Source organism: Lepisma saccharinum, chromosome 17 (genome assembly GCF_977018435.1).
Source record: "Lepisma saccharinum chromosome 17, izLepSacc3.1, whole genome shotgun sequence".
NCBI lineage: Eukaryota > Metazoa > Arthropoda > Insecta > Zygentoma > Lepismatidae > Lepisma > Lepisma saccharinum.
The window spans coordinates 23,005,920-23,026,002 of NC_139245.1; the positions used below are offsets into that span (position 1 = coordinate 23,005,920).

Genomic DNA, 20,083 nt, shown 5'->3' on the forward strand with positions numbered 1-20,083 from the left:
GGGTCTTGTAAACATAGGCGTGCACAGACTAATTTATTTGGGGTGCCTTAAGGGGCGTTTCAATTACCTATCTGGACAATGTTAGTCTAATTGTTCCTTTTTTCACAGAAACTAGTAGGTATATCAAGATGAAATTTTAACATTGTAGTTTCTTGTGTTTTCTTTATCACTTTAGGTCCACTGCAATAAAAATCGTCAAAACAAATCTTTCTTCACATTACTCGACAAAGATTTTCTAGCTGACACAAGCGATATTCCAAATAGATGGAAGAACTACTTTAATGACCTTTTAAATGTTCATGTAGGAGATAAATCAGATGTAAATGAAGTGCACACAGCAGAACCTTTAGTTCCAGAACCTAACTTGACTGAAGTTAAAGATGCTATTAAAAGGCTAAAGAATAACAAAGCACCTGGCATAGATTTAATACCAGCTGAGTTAATTAAATATGGTGGAAATTCGTTAATATGTCAAATTCATAGATTAATTTGTTTAATATGGAATAAAGAAGAAATACCTCAACAGTGGAAAGAATCCATAATTGTTCCTGTGTTTAAAAAAGGTGATAAAATGAACTGCAATAATTACCGTGGAATTTCTCTACTCTCAACAACATACAAAATATTATCTAACATTCTTTTAACAAGACTAACCCCATATGCTAATGAAATTATAGGTGATTATCAATGTGGATTTAAACGTAACAGATCAACTACAGATCAAATTTTTCACATTAGACAGACACTTGAAAAAAAATTGGGAATATAATCAAAATGTCCATCAGCTATTCATTGATTTCAAAAAAGCATTTGATTCGGTCAAAAGAGATAAATTATACAATATATTAGTCGAGTTTGGAATACCTAAGAAGGTTGTTAGTATGATAAAAGTATGCACCAGTGAAACAGAAAGTAAAATTCGTGTGGGTATTAATGTGTCAGACAAATTTACAATTCATGATGGGTTAAAAGAAGGAGATGCATTATCTCCATTGCTCTTTAATTTTGCCTTAGAATATGCTGTTAGGAAGGTAAAAGAAACTAAAGAAGGACTAAAATTAAATGGTGTGACTCAGTTGTTAGCATATGCAGATGATGTAGACTTACTGGGGGATGATGTGAATACAATTAAGAATAATGCTAAAATATTTTTCAAAACTGCTAAAGAGATAGGTTTGGAAGTTAACAAAGATAAAACTAAATATATGCTTACAGGCCGAAACCAAGTGTTAGGTAATAATCAAAATCTAATTATTGATAACAACTCGTTTGAACCAGTTTAAAAATTCAAATACTTATATTAACAAATGAAAATTATATTAAAGAGGAAATAAAAAGTAGGCTTAATTCAGGAAATGCATGTTACTTCTCTCTTCATAAACTCTTGTCTTCTCGTTTAATATCTAAAAAACTAAAAGTTAAAATATACAAAACAATAATTTTGCCTGTAATATTATATGGGTGTGAAACTTGGTCCCTTACATTGAAAGAGGAACATAAATTGAGAGTATTTGAAAATAAGATCCTTAGGAAAATCTTTGTACCTAAAAGGGATGAGGAGACAGGTGAGTGGAGAAGGTTACATAATGTAGAACTACATAATTTGTATTCATGTCCAGATATTATTAGAATAATGAAATCAAGAAGACTTAGGTGGGCAGGCCATGTGGCACGAATGAGAGAGGAAAGAGGAGTTCACATGATTCTTGTTGGGAAACCTGATGGTAAGAGACCTATAGGAAGGCCAAGACGAAGATGGAGGGACAACATTGAAATGGACCTAAAGGAAATCGGTAGGGATGGAAAAGAGTTTATAGATCTTGCTCAAGATAGGGACAGATGGAATGCCTGTGTTGCTGCAGCCATGAACCTTCGGGTTTAAGAAGGCTAGAGAGTTAGTTAGTTAGTTACTCGACAAAGAACTTCTCACAATCATCACTTTCCACTATTATTATTACTTTATAAATCGAACGGGCTGCTCCTCCGTAAATCGGTTTAAATGTCCTTTTCTTGGGAGTGCGATTTCGATTGCTACTGCAAAGTTCTTGTTATAAGCCATGTGAGTCGAGGCTGTGCTCCGGCTAGGCTTGCCAACTTTACGGAATAAAATTCCGGGAGATTTCTTTACAGCCTTCTAACTCTTAAAATTAAAATGTTCTGGAAGACTTGTTTCCTGAATATCAGCTGTGAAGCTTGGTATCGAGGCTATGGGGACCATGAGGAAGCGAATGCTGATGCAAAATATAGTTCAAATTTTCAACGTGAATGACTCTTTGGAAGCATAAGACATCGTGATCAGTGATTCAACAGCAGGATATTGTTCACTGTGCACCAGATTTCAGCCCCACGTTTCCACCTGGTGGTAAAAATTTGAACAACCTTTTTTTTTCTTTTTTTACTTCCCCATGGTCTCCGATGTCTCGAACGGGCTCCAGAGGTCTCTTAGTAGGGGAACTTTAATTATAATTAATTAATATTAATTATAACCACCTGATACTATAAAAAAATCTTCAAAATGAAATACCATAAATTTATTTATACCCAAAACTAAATTTTAGTTTGCAATAACAATTTTCTTCGCTCGGCAAAAGCATACCAAGAGAAAATAAAAATAGAATAATAGAAAAGATAGTAATACCAAATCTCGACGTTCCGGGAGATAACAGAGTTTGTCCGTAAGACCGGGAGAGTGAATTCGATTCCGAGAAGACTGACAAGCCTAGCTCGGGAGAGGGGTTAGTGCAAGCCCATTTGTGGAGGAGGTCTGTACGATTTATAGATTGAAAAATATTTTTACTGCGTGATTACTGATTAGTAGAGGCATGCAAATTTCGTTTTTTGAAATAACATGCTGTAATGTTAATTTTTCATGTTCCTGAAAGGTGCGAGGTGCATTTTTCTACCCTGTATTGTCACGAAGTAATGAGAAATGAATTACAAAATGTGAAATATACTCCTAAACACGAAATTTGCCGTTTATATACCGACGCGACACTTTCTGAAGTCTGAAGTATCCTGTGAGTTATGCAATTCACGGAAAATTGATTAATTCTGCTGTAAATATTTGAGAAGCAAAAATGGAATGCTTTACACAGGAATAAACTTAATACTCTGGTAACTACATAAATGTGCTATTAGAAGGGGTAAGTTTATTTTGTGTAATGAGTGCAGGTTTAAATCAAATTTAGGATTATATTCACAATTTTAAAACCAAAATGTCATTTTATATAGCACTTTTAATGTGATTATTCACCGCTATAACACCGAAATTTTATTTTATTTACCGCTTTTGAACCCGAAATCGACTCTGCTTTTGTACCGAAATTTTGCTTTTTTTATTTACCAAAAATATGTGCCTCTACTGATTAGTAAACAATGCCACATTGTTTTGGAGAGAGAGAAAGAAAGAGAGAGCAGGGTATCTCTCTTTTTTAAGACTGGTCCACTATTTCCATTATTTTAAATGTAGTTTCTACATTTTTTTTATTATTGAGGACACATTAGGAGGTGCCCAGACACCCTGGCAACTCCCGTACGCACTCCTATGCCTGTAATCTTTACTATTATCTCCCATGCGTATCGCCTAGCCTATCGAACAAAGTCTTCGTGATTTAATTATTCTAATGATATAAGGGATGAATCTATATTATGTAGTTTAGTATTATGTAACATTCTTCACTCGCCTGTTTTATATTTTTATGTCCAAATATATTTGTCATTTTCATGCTAATTGGTACTGGACCTACATTTTTAAAGTGGGATCCGAACCACTATGTGCCTCCACCGGGTATAGAACCCGCGACCCCTTGCTAGCAACTGTAGTATGAACCTTAATACGATAATGTTCGTTTACCCAGCTCAAGTACATGTTGAGGAAAGTAAAGAATACATTATTTTTTACTAAAAACACCGATTTATTAACATTAAATAGAGGACATCAACACGTTATGTTAAAGTAAACAAACGAATGAGAAGAGCAGATTCACAAGGTTTTCGGTTTAGAATGCAGTGGGTGGTTGTTGTTCTTCTTCTTCTGTGGCCTCCACCGGGACTCCCTGGATGGTGTACTGAACGCCGGAACCACCAACGTTTGTTTTGACGGAGGCTATTCCGGTTGGGTTCACCTGAGGACCATCAGGCAAGGGCTCCATTACATCACTGTGGAAAATAAGAAGGAGAAAAGATTGTTAATTATGTCAACGAATGAAAAAATGTCGTTTCAGTGTAAAATGTCTCTGTACGCACAAACTAATCGAAACTGGTCATACTTAGAGAAAATCCACTCAAGTAACTTCTGTCAAGAAAGTGTAGAAATTATGAAAATATTTTGTATCTTAAACAAACGGCAAGATGAAGCTATTTTTACGGATACATAGTGTTGAAGTTTTGGATGCATCTCAATCTGCATTCCTCTGTTGTGTCAACAAAGGAAAAGTGCAGGGTTGCATATCTCACAACAATGATGAAGCTATACTTTCATATATTGCTTAAAATGGTGTTCAGTTACTCCTGAGGTGTATGGGGTGACCCTTGCAGTCACCTAAATATGAACCTCTCTTCCACGAAGTACACACTCCACTGCATTTTGAAGGCTAACAAAGATCTGGCGTGTGGACTCAGCCAGTATAATCCTCTGTGGAGCTCGTGTTGTGTCCTGTCCATATATGTTTGTGATTATCTTTTCATATATTTCATCTTATTACATTTCATCCACACTTTCGTGATTAGCCTAAAGTGGCAGAAATGCGAAGTAAAATACAGCAAATCAATCAATTGGCTCCGAAAATCTGTGGAAGCGGTTTTTGAAATGTTGTATAGGATAATTGGAATTTTCCAAAAAATATTTTTTTGTATTTGTACTTTCTTATTCAGCTTATTTTGTAGTGGCAATTTCCGTTACATTTTCCATGATTTTTTCCAATAAAACGGTGTTGGACATCCCGTCCGTGGTGGTAACGTTGTCTGCCTTGTAATCAATGGGTTCTGGTTTTGATCCCTTGTTGAGCACATTACACAGTGCGTCGGATCTGCGCATTAAGTGGACTTAAAACCAACTTTGAGTTCGGTTAAACCTTGTTGTAAACAACTCATGAAACTGCTCGCGGTTCAAAGAACACGAAATCCGGAGATAATTTCATGAAGGAAGCAGGTGAATTTAGCGATCTGGCTTACCTGACCACCCTGTATCCGTTCTGGTCAGCCTCGTACGTGACCCTCCTCTTGTAGTAGCCGTCGCTGTAGACGTAGGAGCCCCTGACGCTGAGCCCGTCCCTCACCTCGTCACGGGAGTGCGTGAGATCGCTGATGCCGTCTTCCACCGACGACGAGAACGAGTACTTGGCGTTCTTCGCCCTCTCCAACTCCAACTTTGCCTTCTCCTCGTCGGTCAACTCTCCGTCCAGGCGTTGGGGCATTCCCAAAGCCAGGTAGACAAGGCAGCTCACTACAAAAATCTGGAAAAGATATATACCATACTTAGATACCAGGCACGCATCTAGAAATATATTTCGGGAAGAGGAGACGTCAGAACCAACTGTCTCAGAAAAATAACAATAAAAATGTTTATAATTAATACGTTAATATGCTTTATATGTGTGTCCATAATAATATGTAAATTAATATTGCCATTATTACACGAATAGGTAAAAACACGGTATAAGAATATAGTTACAACAGTAAATATTCATTATCGCTAAAATTTGCATAAAAACAACTGTCCTGGCAAGGAAATTAGATAGAAGATAAAAGAATATAAAAAATTGAATTTTTATTAAGTAACAGAAATGGATGTTAGGAAGGCAGTGATTGGTTGATTGCCTTTCTTCAGTTACCACCCCTATATTCATAAACGTTCTTACTTCTTACGTTCATTGAAAATTTACTGTTAATTTAATATATCCCGGAGGGGAAGGGGCCTTTATGATATCTTAGATATGAAAAAAAGTCACCATAATCATGTTATTTTATTATAGATTTTGAAGGTCCGAGGAAGAGATTGTCCCTTAATTTACCCATGATTTGTAAACTGTAAAGTTTCACGGATCTTTCTTTTTCTAAATCCATTTAACCTCTAAAATTGTAACCAATCCATCAACAGCCACCACATTCATTTTATGAATTAAGAAAACAGTTTTATCTCCACGACTCACATACTTTCTTACAACAATTAACAAAGCAAATAGTTAAGAACAAGTTTTGTCCTTAGGTAGGATATATTTTATAAGAAGAAAAATATGTAAATTATTTTCAAGAATCAAAACTATTGAAAAACTCAGATATTTTCATCTGCATCTATTCATGCTTTCAGATACTTCTGACTGTTCTGGCAGAAATTCTAAACAGAACTAATTATTCAGAACTTAGAATTTAGAAAATTCTATGTAATCTTGCTGAGGTAAGTGCAAGGACAAGTGGAATCCTATCTCAGTTTCTTTCGCATCCCTAGAATCAAAATCACCCCCTTTGAATTCTATTCACAATTTCTGCGAATCACAAATGAATAGAAATCGAACTGCAGAACTCACGTTGTATAAGTACTGATCCAGTGGAACTTTTCTCTGAACTTTCGTTCCCAACTTACCTGCCTGAACGCCATTGCAATTGCTGTTCTTGTTCCAACCCAAGACGAAGAGAGTGAGTGAACTGAAGGCACGGCTTCCTAAGTTGCCTTTTATATGAAAGGAAAGAAATGAAAACACGCCTTTGAACTTACGTTGTTTTCGTATGAAACTGTCGTGGTACCATGCTTCTGATGAAGGCCGATGCATATGTTCGCTTTCATTTTCTAGATTTTACAGCCGATATGGACAGTTGGAATTTGGGATGAGTAAACAGTGGAAGTTTTCGACCTTTCCCCCAGGGAAAACCTTTGCAAGTTCCGTTTTGCAACCTCGCAGATTTCCATCCGAAAACAACCTTAAAGACAATTCCTCACCGCTGAATTTCAAAGCTATTCCTCAGAAATGGTCCAAAAGAGGGTCGGATCCTTACCAATCTTCTTTCTATAAATGAAAGTAGAACAACTTTCCTTGCAAGTCTCATCAGTTACATTGCGTGGAAAGCTGTAAATTCGAAGTTCATTAAATCATTTGAAAATCATCCTTTCATGATTTTGGCTGAAATTTTGGTTTGAAAGCAGCCAACAATGGAAAACTATCAAAACGAGAGCGATCAACTGATGTGATGCAAACTTGTTATTTTCAACAACTTTAGACTAAAGGTTATGCTTAGCAAATGAGAAAGAAGTTGTGATTGTTACCAATACTAAGGCAAAGAATAGAGTAGATTTTATAGCTAAAGTGTAAATCACCAACCCTGCGCTAAGCAACGGGCCTGCTGGAACCTTTTCGGAGTTGAGCATAATTTCGAAAATCCAGGGGACGCCACTGTTATTGAAGTTCGAATTCCTACTTCTCAAAAAAGCATCCTTTTTGTTCACTTTTTTAACATCCTGCTTCTTTAAGTTATGTTCTCCAAACAGGGCGTGAGGCCCTGCGCTGTGCCACGCTTCACACACACCTAAAGGCGACCTTGCATACAGGATTGTGCACAATGGCGGATTAACGTCCTTCTCGCAACCTGAGAGAAAAAAACAAACTATATTTCTTATATCCTCAATTATCTCAATCCCTCGTCTAAATTTATTTTCAGTGTCCCGATCCTTCGCCCCCTTTCACACTGCTTTGAGCGCCAGTGGCGTGAGCCTATGCCCCAATAGCAGCTTTACCGTGCGTGTCGTAAAATGACATAATGTTTACTATATTTTATTCAAACTGTGCAAATTATTTATCAGTATCTGTGAAATTAAAATAAGGCCTTCGCGTTTGCGAATGAGATTGCCCACGCTAGATCCTGAGGTGAAAGTAGCCACCCCCACACAGAGGCGCAACCACGAATTTTTGTCTTGGGGGGGGGGAGGCAAGTACCAGGAAGATAAACGTGCCAATAATAATAATAATAGCATTATTATTATTATTGTCATTTTATTCTGGTAGTTTTTTCAACACGTTCAATTTCACATTAGCTAAAAATCGAAAAAGCACACAAACTGTATTTTTGAAAGACAAAAGTGACGATTTGATTTGTTGTTTTAATTTAAGTCCACTTTATGCACAGTAAGGCTAATCGGGACTGGACCTACAGTTTAAAGTGGGATCCGAACCACTATGTGCCTCCACCAGGAATCGATCCCGGGACCCCTTGATTACAAGGCGACGACTACTATTGCGACATCGGAGAGGCACGCAAAAATGACGAATATAATTATTTTTGGACATGTGACATTTGTAACTTTCATGTAGAACATATGTTTTACACATACGAAACATGGACGTAAAATAAGAAAATGCATATCAACATGTTAACACACTAAATTGTACACGTATTCAATGTTTTTTTTAGTACATAGGCCTATGTATATTATTTGAATACATTATAATCAATTCATCCACCTCATAACAAACCAACCGCAAAAATGATGTGAATTGTCTCTCATATGGTGAGAGCTCCTTTTCCTCAAAACAATTGTTCATACAATTTAAAACAAAACTGTTTAGCAGCAACAATCTGAATTTGTCTTACTTTTACTTCCCTCTCTGGTAATTTACAATGCATTACAGAAAACAATCATATTGCGTGCGAGGCGAGCAAGGAAATGTTTAGATCCAATTTTTGCAAACTGAAAACGATATTGATTTATCTAACAGGGTGCAAATAATTTCACGGGGTGCTATGGGATTCTCTTCTTTTACAACTTTCTTCATTTAGATCCTTCGGTTCCCAGGTCCGAATGTATTGCGAGCGAAGCGAGCAAGAAAATTTGCGAAACGTATTTCTATGTGCATAACATTTGAAATCGAAGGGAGGGGCAGTTGCCCCTCTGTGTCCCTCTGCAGGTGCTATTGGCCGTGTGGAAGAAAAATGCAAGAAATATATGAGAACAAATTCCATCTTGAGTAGGCTATCATTTTGTGCTGCTTCTCTTAGATTCAGCTAATATTGCTTTTCTTTACTCCAATGTTTGTCCCCCCAGAAGTTTTCGTCCTAGGTTCGTTGGGCCAACTGTGGTTACGCCACTGTCTCCACACACCATAAATCTGTTCTTCCACTTCCAGCTATGCTCGAAACACACACACACACACACACACACACACACACACCAACTGATAATGGGTACCAAATAAATCAAGCCCTTTGTAATGAAATTTTGCAATCTTCAATACCGACCTTGTAGGAATACTGGGCCAAATGGGATACCGTCACCCCTTTGGGCATGTCACCGCTTTGCCATGTGTGTCCCCGCATAAAGCGGATCAAGGGCCCATCCAGCCGAAAATCAAATGGTACCCCGGGGGTGGGGTTAGAGGAGGCCGAGCCGTGGTGCTGATCACATCACCTCCAAGATGGCCGAGGGGCCTCCCCGATGGCGCAGCGGTAGCGTCGACGCCTTGTAATCAAGGGGTCCCGGGTTCGATACCCGGTGGAGGCACATAGTGGTTCAGATCCCACTTTAAACTGTAGGTCCAGTCCCGATTAGCCTTACTGTGCATAAAGTGGACTTAAAACACCAAATCAATCAACCAAACCAAGATGGCCGACATCGAAAATATGTGGGCACTACTCCCACATACCCTAAATGTGCCTTCATGGGACGGTGCTATGTGCACAGGGAACTTTACTTTTACCTGCATATATTGTATTCGTTTCTGCACCACTGAGTAACTACGTTTATTTTTTACATACGCATATACGAACCCTCTGCTATGTCAATGCCTGAGGGCCCCCTAAAGGCTTAATTGTTTCCGCACTTATAGATTGGGCACTGACTTTAACTTTACCTGTATGTATTGTATACGTTTGTGTACTACGTATATAATACTACGTTTATTTTTTACATACGCATATACGAACCTTCTACTATGCCAATGGCTGAAGGCCTCCCTGAAGGAGGCCTCAATTTTTTTTACAACAATTTTAAAAACTACACCTTGGAAAAATGATCCCTGCAAGTTCTCGCGTTTCTCTGCGTCCAGTTTAAGGCAGAAACGAGACTTCCAAAGTTGCGAGGCTAGCGTTGCGCTGAAAACACGCCGCCGCCATGTTACTAAGTCACTCCTTAGGGAGAGCTCGTTTGTCGTCTGCTTCGAGCGTCCAGTTCCGGATGGGTAGCCCACGGTGAGCGAACACGTGCAGCAGTTTTACAAATTTGTACCGATTTAAATAATGGAAGAAGGAGCGATAGGAGAAAGGAAAGCTGTGCTTTGTAATGATCATTCTTCTATGAAATATCCGTGCTGCTCACGTTCAAGATAAATGAAAGAGTTCAGCTGCGTGTGTGTTCTCAGGCCATGCGAAAAATATTGCTTATAAAATTGGTTGCTGACCAGACACTCAAAAATATTTTCTAAACTTATATTTATCGATATTTACCGTAATCTATGTAGTGCAAAATAGGAATTTTCACATTCTTCACTTTATTTATAAAGCCTATTTAACTTTCTTTTCCATAAATCAATTTCAGTTTCTGTTCCATTTCTGTTGTGCAAATTATGATCAAATATTTTTGTGCAGATAAGAGAAAATACACTGAGAAGATTACATTAGTTGCACAGTACATATCTATACTTAGTTTGTGTATAATCATTACAAGGAAATAATGTGTATAACCATGGGCGTATTTAAGGGGGATTCAACGGGTCCAACCCCCCTCTTTTGTTGGTTCACTAAAATTACCAGTTTCCTTGTTCTATCCGCTTGTTCATAAAAGATTCCTTCGGACTTATTTCATTCTCTTAAATTAGAGAAGTATAGGACGGGATACGGATGGGAAAGAAATTTCATAATTCCACACACCAGATGGGACTGCAGACCAATATCTACAATTTCCTGATAGTTTCGGAATTTCTGCGATAAGAAACTGCATTGAGATTGTCAAATCAGTTATTTTTTCCCCCTCGAATCATATTAAAGAAATTTGGTTCTTAAAAACGTAGTGACACAAGATGAACAGAAAAGTATCAATACTAAGTAGCGTGACTTCCTGACTACAAACACACAACTTTGTCGGGACCAACATCCCCTCCCTCCATGCTGCCCAACAAGCTTCCGGCCAGCAGTGTCCTGGATTTTCACTTACGAAATAAAGCAACCCTACTCATACTAAAAGTTGATCCATCCCTCCCCCCCCCCCCGTGAATTATATATACGTCCATGTGTATAACAATATCCCATACCATCATGTCCCATACTGAAATGGTACGATATAATTATTTTGAATTTTGTACTGCGAAAAAAGCCGCCTCATCTCGTTACCCCGAACTCATTAATTGGTTGGTTCACAACTTCACCACTAAGGATCTTATCGAGACGAGACATGGCACCCTTGGTCTCGTTCTCGTTGAGAGTTGTAAATGTCTGTCTCGTGTTTATTTGTAAATGTCTCATTGACAGTCTCGTCTCAATTTATAAACATCCGTCTCGGTTTGGGAGGGCAATTCTCGTTCTCGTCTCAAGTCTAGAAAAATATAGAATTAACACGTATGCAAAAGCTTATCATTATAAATACAAAAAAACACTTTATTTTTATTTTGACTCCTCGTTTCGACGGTACAGCCCTCGAAAACTAAATATTGTCCTGCTTATATATGCAAACCAAACTGCAGATTCAGAATTACCAGGAATGAACTGGCGTTGTAATTATTATACACAAAATTCATGATTTATCTGAGGAAGTGTGAGTGACATTTCATTGAACTGGAAATTGTTACAGGGCCTCCCCGATGGCGCAGTGGTAGCGTCGTTGCCTTGTAATCAAGGGGTCCCGGGTTCGATACCCGGTGGAGGCACATAGTGGTTCGGATCCCACTTTAAACTGTAGGTCCAGTCCCGATTAGCCTTACTGTGCATAAAGTGGACTTAAAACACCAAATCAAACCAATCAAACCAAACTGGAAATTGTTACATGGGAGCAGGGGCGGCCGCTCATAAGGACGATACGGACGCCGCACTGCCGTGTGTAATCACAAGTGAACAAACATTACATTAACATTTATATATTAGCTTTTACATTGTCTGAATTACAAATATTCCGTTGCTTATAGATCGTTGGTTAGTCGGTTCTGTATTCATTCTTCCGCGACAATTGCGCAGTTTGCACGCCACCTTGCGGGGTAATACGAAACTTCGAGAGAAATCTGGCGGGGCGGCGTCCTCCCACCTTACGAGACATAGAGCATTTTCAGGCGCGGCCGCGAGGGGTAAGAGGCGAGGGAACTGGCGGAATAACACGCGCGGGAACTGTGGCTGGGAATGGGCTGGGAGGACGGAGGGGTTTGTCGTCCGAAACCAACCCCCTAGGCGAAACTGGCCCTCTCTCCGGAGAACGGTAAACAATGAAGAGTTGCCAGAAGCAATGAAGTTAACACAAGAAGGAAAATTACCAACCGTCGAAAGAAATCATTCTGTATTCCATAGAGCAATAAATAATGCAATTTCCAATGAGGAAAGAAAATATCGGTAACTGAAAAAGTACAGACAGGTGCTTGATATTTGTTATTTACCGTCGCTTTCTGCTACTTTTCGGTAATCACGACGATGAGAATAAGTGATAATTAAATGATGGAAGGGCACTCACAAAGAACACCCATGTCCAGGCCGGGATTCGAACCCAGGATCCATGGCTTTGCAATGCTGTATGCTAGCCACGGAAGTCGGCTGCAGCTTCGTGTTACTCACACAATTAGATTTAATTACATGTTTTGATTAGCACGTTTTGAAAAAACCCTGATAGTGTGACAAAGTTTCACAATTTCCTTTCAAGCCGGCTGTGAAATAAATTAGAAACTAGTCATCTAAACTCACCAAGAGCCGCTTCAGGAACCTGTGTACTACGAATTTCTGAAAATTTGGCAAAATTGTCTGGCAACCCAGAGGCAATAAAATGACTGCATGGGAAGACGATAGCATAGAATAAATAGTTTTCTATGACGATAGCATTGACACTTGTTGCAAAGAGAATACTCGAATCTCTTTGCTTGTTGTTTCTTCGTTTTCCATGGAAAAGTGAAGCTTTTTCGGTAGTGTGCTGTAGTTGTGCGTTTGTTGCGATGAGCTATGTGGAGAACTTGTTGGTGCGAAGTTTTTCTACCAGAAGTCTGGATGAATAAAATAAACATAAAAAACCTAGGCCGGCCTAGACCGAATTTGAATCTACATAGAACAAGCATGTCTGAAGAAGATTTCTGGTAAGTTTGAAGTTTTTACTGTAGAGCTTGAGCTTCTGGTAACGCAGATATCACCTTTCCAGTGAGATATTTACTTTGCCGCCCTATTTCATATATCAATTAGTCATGTTGGACAGGAAACGTTTTTTGTGTAACATTTTTACTAGTAATTTTCACGTTCAATGCACGTCAGGCGCGGTTGGCCCTATAGCGCACAGGATCAGTGAACCCCCAGTAATATACGATAATCACCTCGAGAATGAACAATAAACAATGTCTTTACATTTTCACATTATTTCGCTAAAAATTCTACACAATAAGTCATGTATTTGTGCCCGTAATACGGTGGACTCTTTTGCTGAGAAGAAGAAACCGCGATTCAGCCGCCCTGATACAGACCCTCAGTTGAACCCCCACAGGACAGCTCTTGCCATTGTGAAAGCTTCGTGCGGGAGCAGAAGCGCGAGGAGGGTATAGGACAAAATACATGGGAGGTGAGATTTGCAGAACCTATGTTCAACCCAACGGTCATGCGCAGTTCGTTCTCTCGCAGAAGGCGCGGGACAAGGCTCCGATCTCGCTGCTTCCTCCCTTCCAGTGTTGCTGTGTGCAGTTCAAGTTTGAAGCGCACACATTACATATTCAATATTCTCTTTGTATCATTTTTGTACTGAACTTCTTGGAATAAATGCAAAATTGTGGCAGAGATGGATGAGTGGAAACAAATAAAAGCTGGAATTAGATGCGATGAATTAAAATAAAGGAGATACATTACCAAAATAGCTCGTGCATGCATTCAGAGGTTTTTCCTTAAAGGTGGAAACACTTCGGGTTCGCGAAAGAGAAAGAATGGCGCGAAGACGTGACTCGCTGTCGCTCGGTGTCAATCGTCTCAAGTTTGTTAGTTTTTGAAGTGCTTGGATACTTGTTGGAAAGTATTAAGTGATGCTGCGAGTGAAGCGAGGGATGGACTTTACCTAGGTTATGTCACATGATGCAGTGTAGGCGTTGCTGTCCGCGCAGGTAAGAAATGACCGATAGAAATGCACGTAATTAACGTAAACGAACTTCCTTGTCCACTGAAAAAAAGCGTGTGCTGGTCGACCAGCCCCAAATTTGAACAAAGTTATCTTGTATCAATGAAAGGGTCTCAGGTTCGATTTCTAGTATGCACATGCCATTAGTTGCCATTTCCCTTTAATAAATGTAGGACCAGTTTTGATTAGTCGGCATGGACGTCCGGAAGGGGAAAAGGGGGCAGCCCCTCATGGAAATTGAATGTAAACCAAAAATTATATATTACACGCATATAATTTAATTTCAGTCACAGTAATTTTTGGTAATTATTATAAAAGCGTTGCAGTAACTTCAGACTGAAGGAGTGTTTTTTGCTCCTCCTGAGGAAAAAATATATTACTTGCCCCTACTTGAGGACGTCCATTCCAACAAAACTCAACTTTTTTCATAAAGGCACAATTTATTGTAGTTTCAGCCCTAAATTTATTCGCACACCCCTAATACAAAACCTTATACTCCTATATAAAAAAAATTCTGGACAAATCTTTTAAGCCCGCCCCCCATCCTTTTGTTAGGCGAAGGAAGTTTATTTTGCGGAAACTGAATATATGTCACATGACTTCAGTGAACCCCCGGGTAAATAATGCACGAGCCGCGCCTGATGCACGTAAATATTCGTCATTGTGCTTATCATTTTTCCCCTCTGTTAAGTTAAAAAACAAACAACTAAATCTGTTAGAACTCTATTTCTTCTTCCATCTTTCGTAATCTTTGCATTACTGTTAAATAATTATTAATTTATCATAATATGTGCAAACGTGCAAAACATGATATTCGGTAAAGACGAATATATCAATTTCTTATCATGTTGGCTGTTATATACGAAATTAATCAATTAAACTCACATTACAAGTAGAGCAAATTTGTGACCTGTCGCCCCTCCACTTTGGTTCACCACGAGCCGCCACTGCATGGGAGGATGTTTGCTCGAGACTTTGGGGACAGCTAGGGGGATGCTTCTATTGTTAATGTTAGTGTTGCTCACGAGACGAGGCATGTTCCGTCTCGTCTCATAAAAGGAGATGGGACAAGTGAATGTTTTCGAAATGAGATGGGACAGAAGAAAAAGTTCGTCTCTTATCATGGCAGCTTGGGTGATACTTAGATTGTGCAGTTGGTGGTAGTGTGTGTGTGGGGGGGCGTGTACTCCTGCATCCCGACTTCGAATACTGCTTGTAGTTATTCATCTTCATTGTAGCGATTAGCCAAAAGTGGGAAGAAATGTGATGTTAGAGATGATACATAATAAATTAACCATGCGTTCTCATCGTTGCGGTTAAACAAAGTGAACGGAAAAGCGACGTAAAAGTAGGCTAAATACAAAAATTTGCAATATATATATATATATATATATATATATATATATATATTAACTGAAGAAAACTGTCATTTACTGCAGGAAATTAAAAAACTCACCGTACCTTTTTATACCGTATCACCTCTTATATTGTAGAAATTGGCGTGTAAACCAGTGTGTTCTAAAATAATTTTCTTAAAATTTGTGAAGAAAATATTATGACGAAAATAATTGTAATTCCAGAAAAGGCATTCCTATAACATTAAGTTCTTGCCAGTCAGAACTAACCTATGTATTCGCAATGAACAAGGCTGTTCACGTGTTCAGCCATTGACTGTTACAAGGTTTGCTTTGTCACCCTAATGGGAAAACTCTCTACCGAGTGGCTGAATTATGGTAAATACTACTATACTGCTAGGGCATAATTCATCTCCAAGAAATGGAGCACAGATTTTTGCACTGGAAGTTGTAAGATACTTGTTTTACACAGTAACAAGTGAATTTTCTGTCGATTCCGCGACTCATGCTAAGTTGACGGGACGAGCAGAAGCCCCGCCTACACGCATTTCTAAGTGATGACGTCAGAGGACCTCCTGTGTGTGGAGAGGACGTTTTCAAATCCGTGACGTAGTAGGTGAATTTCAGCGGTGTTTGAAGGCGTGTTTCTCGAGAACCGAAACAAATATCGCCGAGATATTTTGCACGTTTCATGTTTGTGTCATTATCTGTAAAATGAATGGATTTAAAACGTTTTTCATGTCAAAGTGGAAATGTCCATTGTCTCAGCCCCCCGCACTGCGAGGTTTTGTTTTGCGGCTTGTAGATCCGGCACTGGTCGTAATTGTAAAGTAAATGTAATGTGTTTACCAAGTCGGGAAATGTTCCGACACTGTGGAAATCTCGAATTCTACAGGCCATTTTCCCTAGGCCGAGTAACGTCGACACCGTCGTGTTGGTTTCCAATGGGGGTTATTCATTGGTTGTTTACATTTCTGTGCTTCCTTGGCGCGGGCGGGAACTTTACTTCCGGTTTTCAATAGAATATCATGGAGTTCAAAGGTGTAAAGGCAGTGTCTTAAGGAAAGGCGACAATCATTGTGTGGCTTATGGTTACAACACAAGGTTGGGAGCAAATATTTTTTCTCGGCTATCTATACATAGTTTTCAGCACAGACTAGACAGATCCGGTACGGAAAAATCAGTGAATTCAGGCAGTAAAGCGAAAAGACTGGACACAGACACGAGGGAATAGGTTCTATCAGGTTCTATAGTCGACACTACATCACCGGAGTAAATCAAATGAAAATATTTTACGTATTTCGAAAATTATAATTGTCTAACGCACATGTGTTGACTATATTTAAAAATTGAAACTGTTTATAATCATCCAGAATTCCAAAAAATATAATTTTATAATTTAATATTTGCAAAAGTTAAAAATAAGGCCGAGTCTGCTGCCACGCGCGTGTCAGCAGTAAGAATAAGCGTCAAATTTGCTCCTGCCACGTAATTCGTCTGCTAAGAGGATGTTACAAAGGCAGTGTCTGCTGCCACGTCCTTTTTCTGCTGGAACCTCAAAAAAGATGCGCGTGGCAGCAGACTCGGTCTTTGTTTTATTGTGATTTCATCATGCTATGTATGCAATTACGTCTGTAACACATACTGTTAAGTTTTAGCGATTACTTACACAAAAATGATTTAAGATTAGGTCCCTTAGCATTCTTCTAATAATAAACCTAAATGCTCTCGCAGTTAGGTAAGGTTTTGTTAGCATTAAAATAATATCGCTAAATGCTTTCTAAAGAAAAAGGTTCTAAATTACCTGTACATTAATTCCCACTAATCATAAACTTACATTTCTCTCGTCTTAATCTGTTCTTAAGATTTGTAACAGGCCGAGTCTGCTGCCACGCGCGTGTCAGCAGTAAGAATAAGCGTCAAATTTGCTCCTGCCAGGTAATTCGTCTGCTAAGAGGATGTTACAAATCTTAAGAACAGATTAAGACGAGAGAAATGTAAGTTTATGATTAGTGGGTATGAATGTACAGAAAAATAAACTGAATCTTTTCGCTCAAACAGAGGTAACAAACAAGCAAGAGGTGAAAAACTGTATTTTTGCGTTCGTAACGTTCGTATCCTTTATAGAACGTGAAAATCCATCTTAGAAAATGTATTAATCTAGGAACATATTGATATATCTTGGAAAATAATGGTTATAAAATATGAAAATACCTTCTTTAATGCAATTTGTGCAAAATTGATGATCGACCGTGGAAATCACGTTGCTTGAAGTATGTACTTAATAGTAACAAAATCAGCTGACGCCGAGTTCAGCCTCGAGTCGTGTGTGATGTGTTGTGCTTCAAGAGATTTTTAATTATGAAATAGTTTTATTTTGTTGTGATTTTTTTACATAGGAACATTGGAAATTATAGTTATTTATATCAAATACAATGCTGCGGTTAATAGTAAGTAGTTTATTTAATATATTTCAGAATCTGTTCAATGTGCATATGACTTTGGTCAATGTCACGGTCACGTAACGCACACTTATTCAACTTGAAAGATAATGTATATATTCAACAGAAAAGTCGCGAGTTTATTGGTATGTAATTAGATGTAAAGGGTAAGCCACATTCAAGAGTACAAACAGATCATTATGGAAACTTTGGTTGCGCAAAATTGCGTCATTTTTTGGCTCTGAGTATTTTGTGCAAAATAAAAATGTACATTTATATTCGAACTCATTTCTCTCACACAGAAAAATTAAATTGTAAGCACTCTTCATAAATAAATTGAAAATTATGTTAGAAAGTAGACCACTACTGGTTGATGTTTTATTCAACATATTCGTAGGGTAGGACAATATTTGAATAATATATTTCCTTTGAACACATATTTCAAGTTGCACGAAGAAATGTATTTTACAAATGCTGCAGGTTGAAAAATAATGAAACCTTCCTCTTTATAAATGGTGTTACTTAATTTTCCTCAAAAGTACCAAAGAATAGAATAGCTAGTTCACCACGAGGACCTAATAATCAGTGAAACAATCAGAATAAAAATTCAGAACTACCCTCCTTTTGCAATTAGAAGAATGAATGGTAGAAAGAATTTCAAACTTCACAAAGATGATCTTTATATTGTTAATATAATGATCGGTGTTTTGATGTGCTTAGCAAACACTGTGCATTACCAGTTTCTTTTAACATTGAAAGTATTGTGTGATACTTTTGCTTTGAGATGATGAGATGAGGTTCAGTGACTGTGAGCATGTTCTGAAAGTTGCATGAGTTTAACGTGTTAGATGAGTTTTGGCAAATGGCCATTTCTTAAGTTCTCACGTACAATTGTGAAGTTTCTAAAGTCCAACTGGGAGGCTGTTTGTTCTGTGAAAATTGTCTGCTACTTGCAGACAATGCACGTGCACAGTAGGTTCAAATGGCACTGGTTTGAAAAATACAATGAATTTTGGACAGAGTGATGTGAAGTACAGTAAGCCACACAATATTAATGTGTCTTGACTGTTCTTAAAATGAGCAAGAATGCATGCAATAGTTTATTTCTGCCAGAAAGTCAGGTCTTTTCAACTATTCGGGACTTTTTCAACCTGTTCAAGCTGCTCCAGTGCTCACGCAGCGTCTTATATAGTGGGTACCTGGAGGAAACTCTGCAGGGTAAAGGTGGCCAGGGGCATGGTGCTGATCACATCACCCTCAGCTTGGCCGAGATCAAGAAAGTGTGTGGCCCTAACCCCACACCCCCTATATGCATTCATGGCATGGTGCAAAGCACAGGGGAGCACTTTACTTTTTTTATTTCTTTAGAAAGTCAGGTCTCCTGCTGAAGAATTTCCATGAACAAAATTGCAACTGTTTGCCTAGTGTGTTCCTAAAGCCATTTAAATAACTGATGTCACTAAGTCTGTTATTTTTGTTTGGTGCATGCCATTCGTTATGACCTAAGGGTCATTCCATGCCACACGATCCAATGGTCATGACCATTTTAGAAAAAAATCATTTTTAGTACATACGTTTGTACATGTTTCTAGATATGAAAACCAATGTTCCAAAAAAAATTTTTCTCTAGTTTTCCTGGATCAGCCATTTTTCCAACATGGCGCATGGCTTTCTTTGCTCATTTAGCACTTTTCAGAAACCTTAATATCTCAAAAACCATTCGAGCTAGAGACTTGAAACAAAATTTATTTTGTAGCTAATGAAGTATACTTTCTTAGATATTCAAGTATGTTTTGCTTAAAATTGCATCGTAAGTACGAAAATTATGGTGGAAATTGTGGTAATGATAGTTAAAAAATTGGATTTTGAAGACCGATTTTTCAATGAAGGGGTTTAGACTAAGGCTTGATTTTTTTTCATGTGTAGACCTGCCTGCAGGGTGTCTGTAAATAAAATATCAGTGCTTAGAAATTCAACTCTTTTTTACAGCATGGACTCAAACATGGCCGTTTATTGAATTTTGACAGTTT

At 38.3% G+C, this 20,083-nt stretch overlaps 2 protein-coding genes across 9 annotated transcripts in view; one reads left to right on the forward strand and one right to left on the reverse strand.

The window, feature by feature from the left end:
• Window positions 1-20,083, forward strand: part of LOC146001601 (uncharacterized) — a 70,350-nt gene that overhangs the window by 14,679 nt on the left and 35,588 nt on the right. For 2 of the 8 annotated variants that reach the window (XM_083139127.1, XM_083139126.1), the window contains exon 1: window positions 18,122-18,199. The exons of 2 other annotated variants lie outside the window; for them this stretch is intronic. In XM_083139127.1, the coding sequence (XP_082995253.1) occupies window positions 18,164-18,199 (36 nt within the window). In that variant the 5' untranslated portion in view covers window positions 18,122-18,163. Of the gene's footprint in view, window positions 1-17,786; window positions 18,063-18,121; window positions 18,200-20,083 lie in introns of those variants that run through there. 4 more of the 8 variants (XR_014443589.1, XR_014443588.1, XR_014443587.1 and 1 more) reach the window with 4 other exon arrangements.
• On the reverse strand, window positions 3,990-17,939 carry LOC146001600 (uncharacterized). The gene is made up of 3 exons (XM_083139119.1): window positions 17,827-17,939; window positions 5,173-5,453; window positions 3,990-4,158 (listed from the first exon to the last, which is right to left on the reverse strand). Exons 2-3 carry the CDS (start codon window positions 5,412-5,414, stop codon window positions 3,999-4,001), a joined length of 402 nt encoding a protein of 133 aa, XP_082995245.1. The 5' UTR covers window positions 5,415-5,453; window positions 17,827-17,939; the 3' UTR covers window positions 3,990-3,998.

Excerpts from the sequence above, each read along its gene's own strand:
- LOC146001600 (XM_083139119.1), bottom strand. The coding sequence starts at position 5,414 with ATGCCCCAACGCCTGGACGGAGAGTTGACCGACGAGGAGAAGGCAAAG. Across the intron at positions 4,159-5,172 it reads AACGGATACAGGGTGGTCAG|TGATGTAATGGAGCCCTTGC; the intron begins GTAAGCCAGATC and ends TATTTTCCACAG.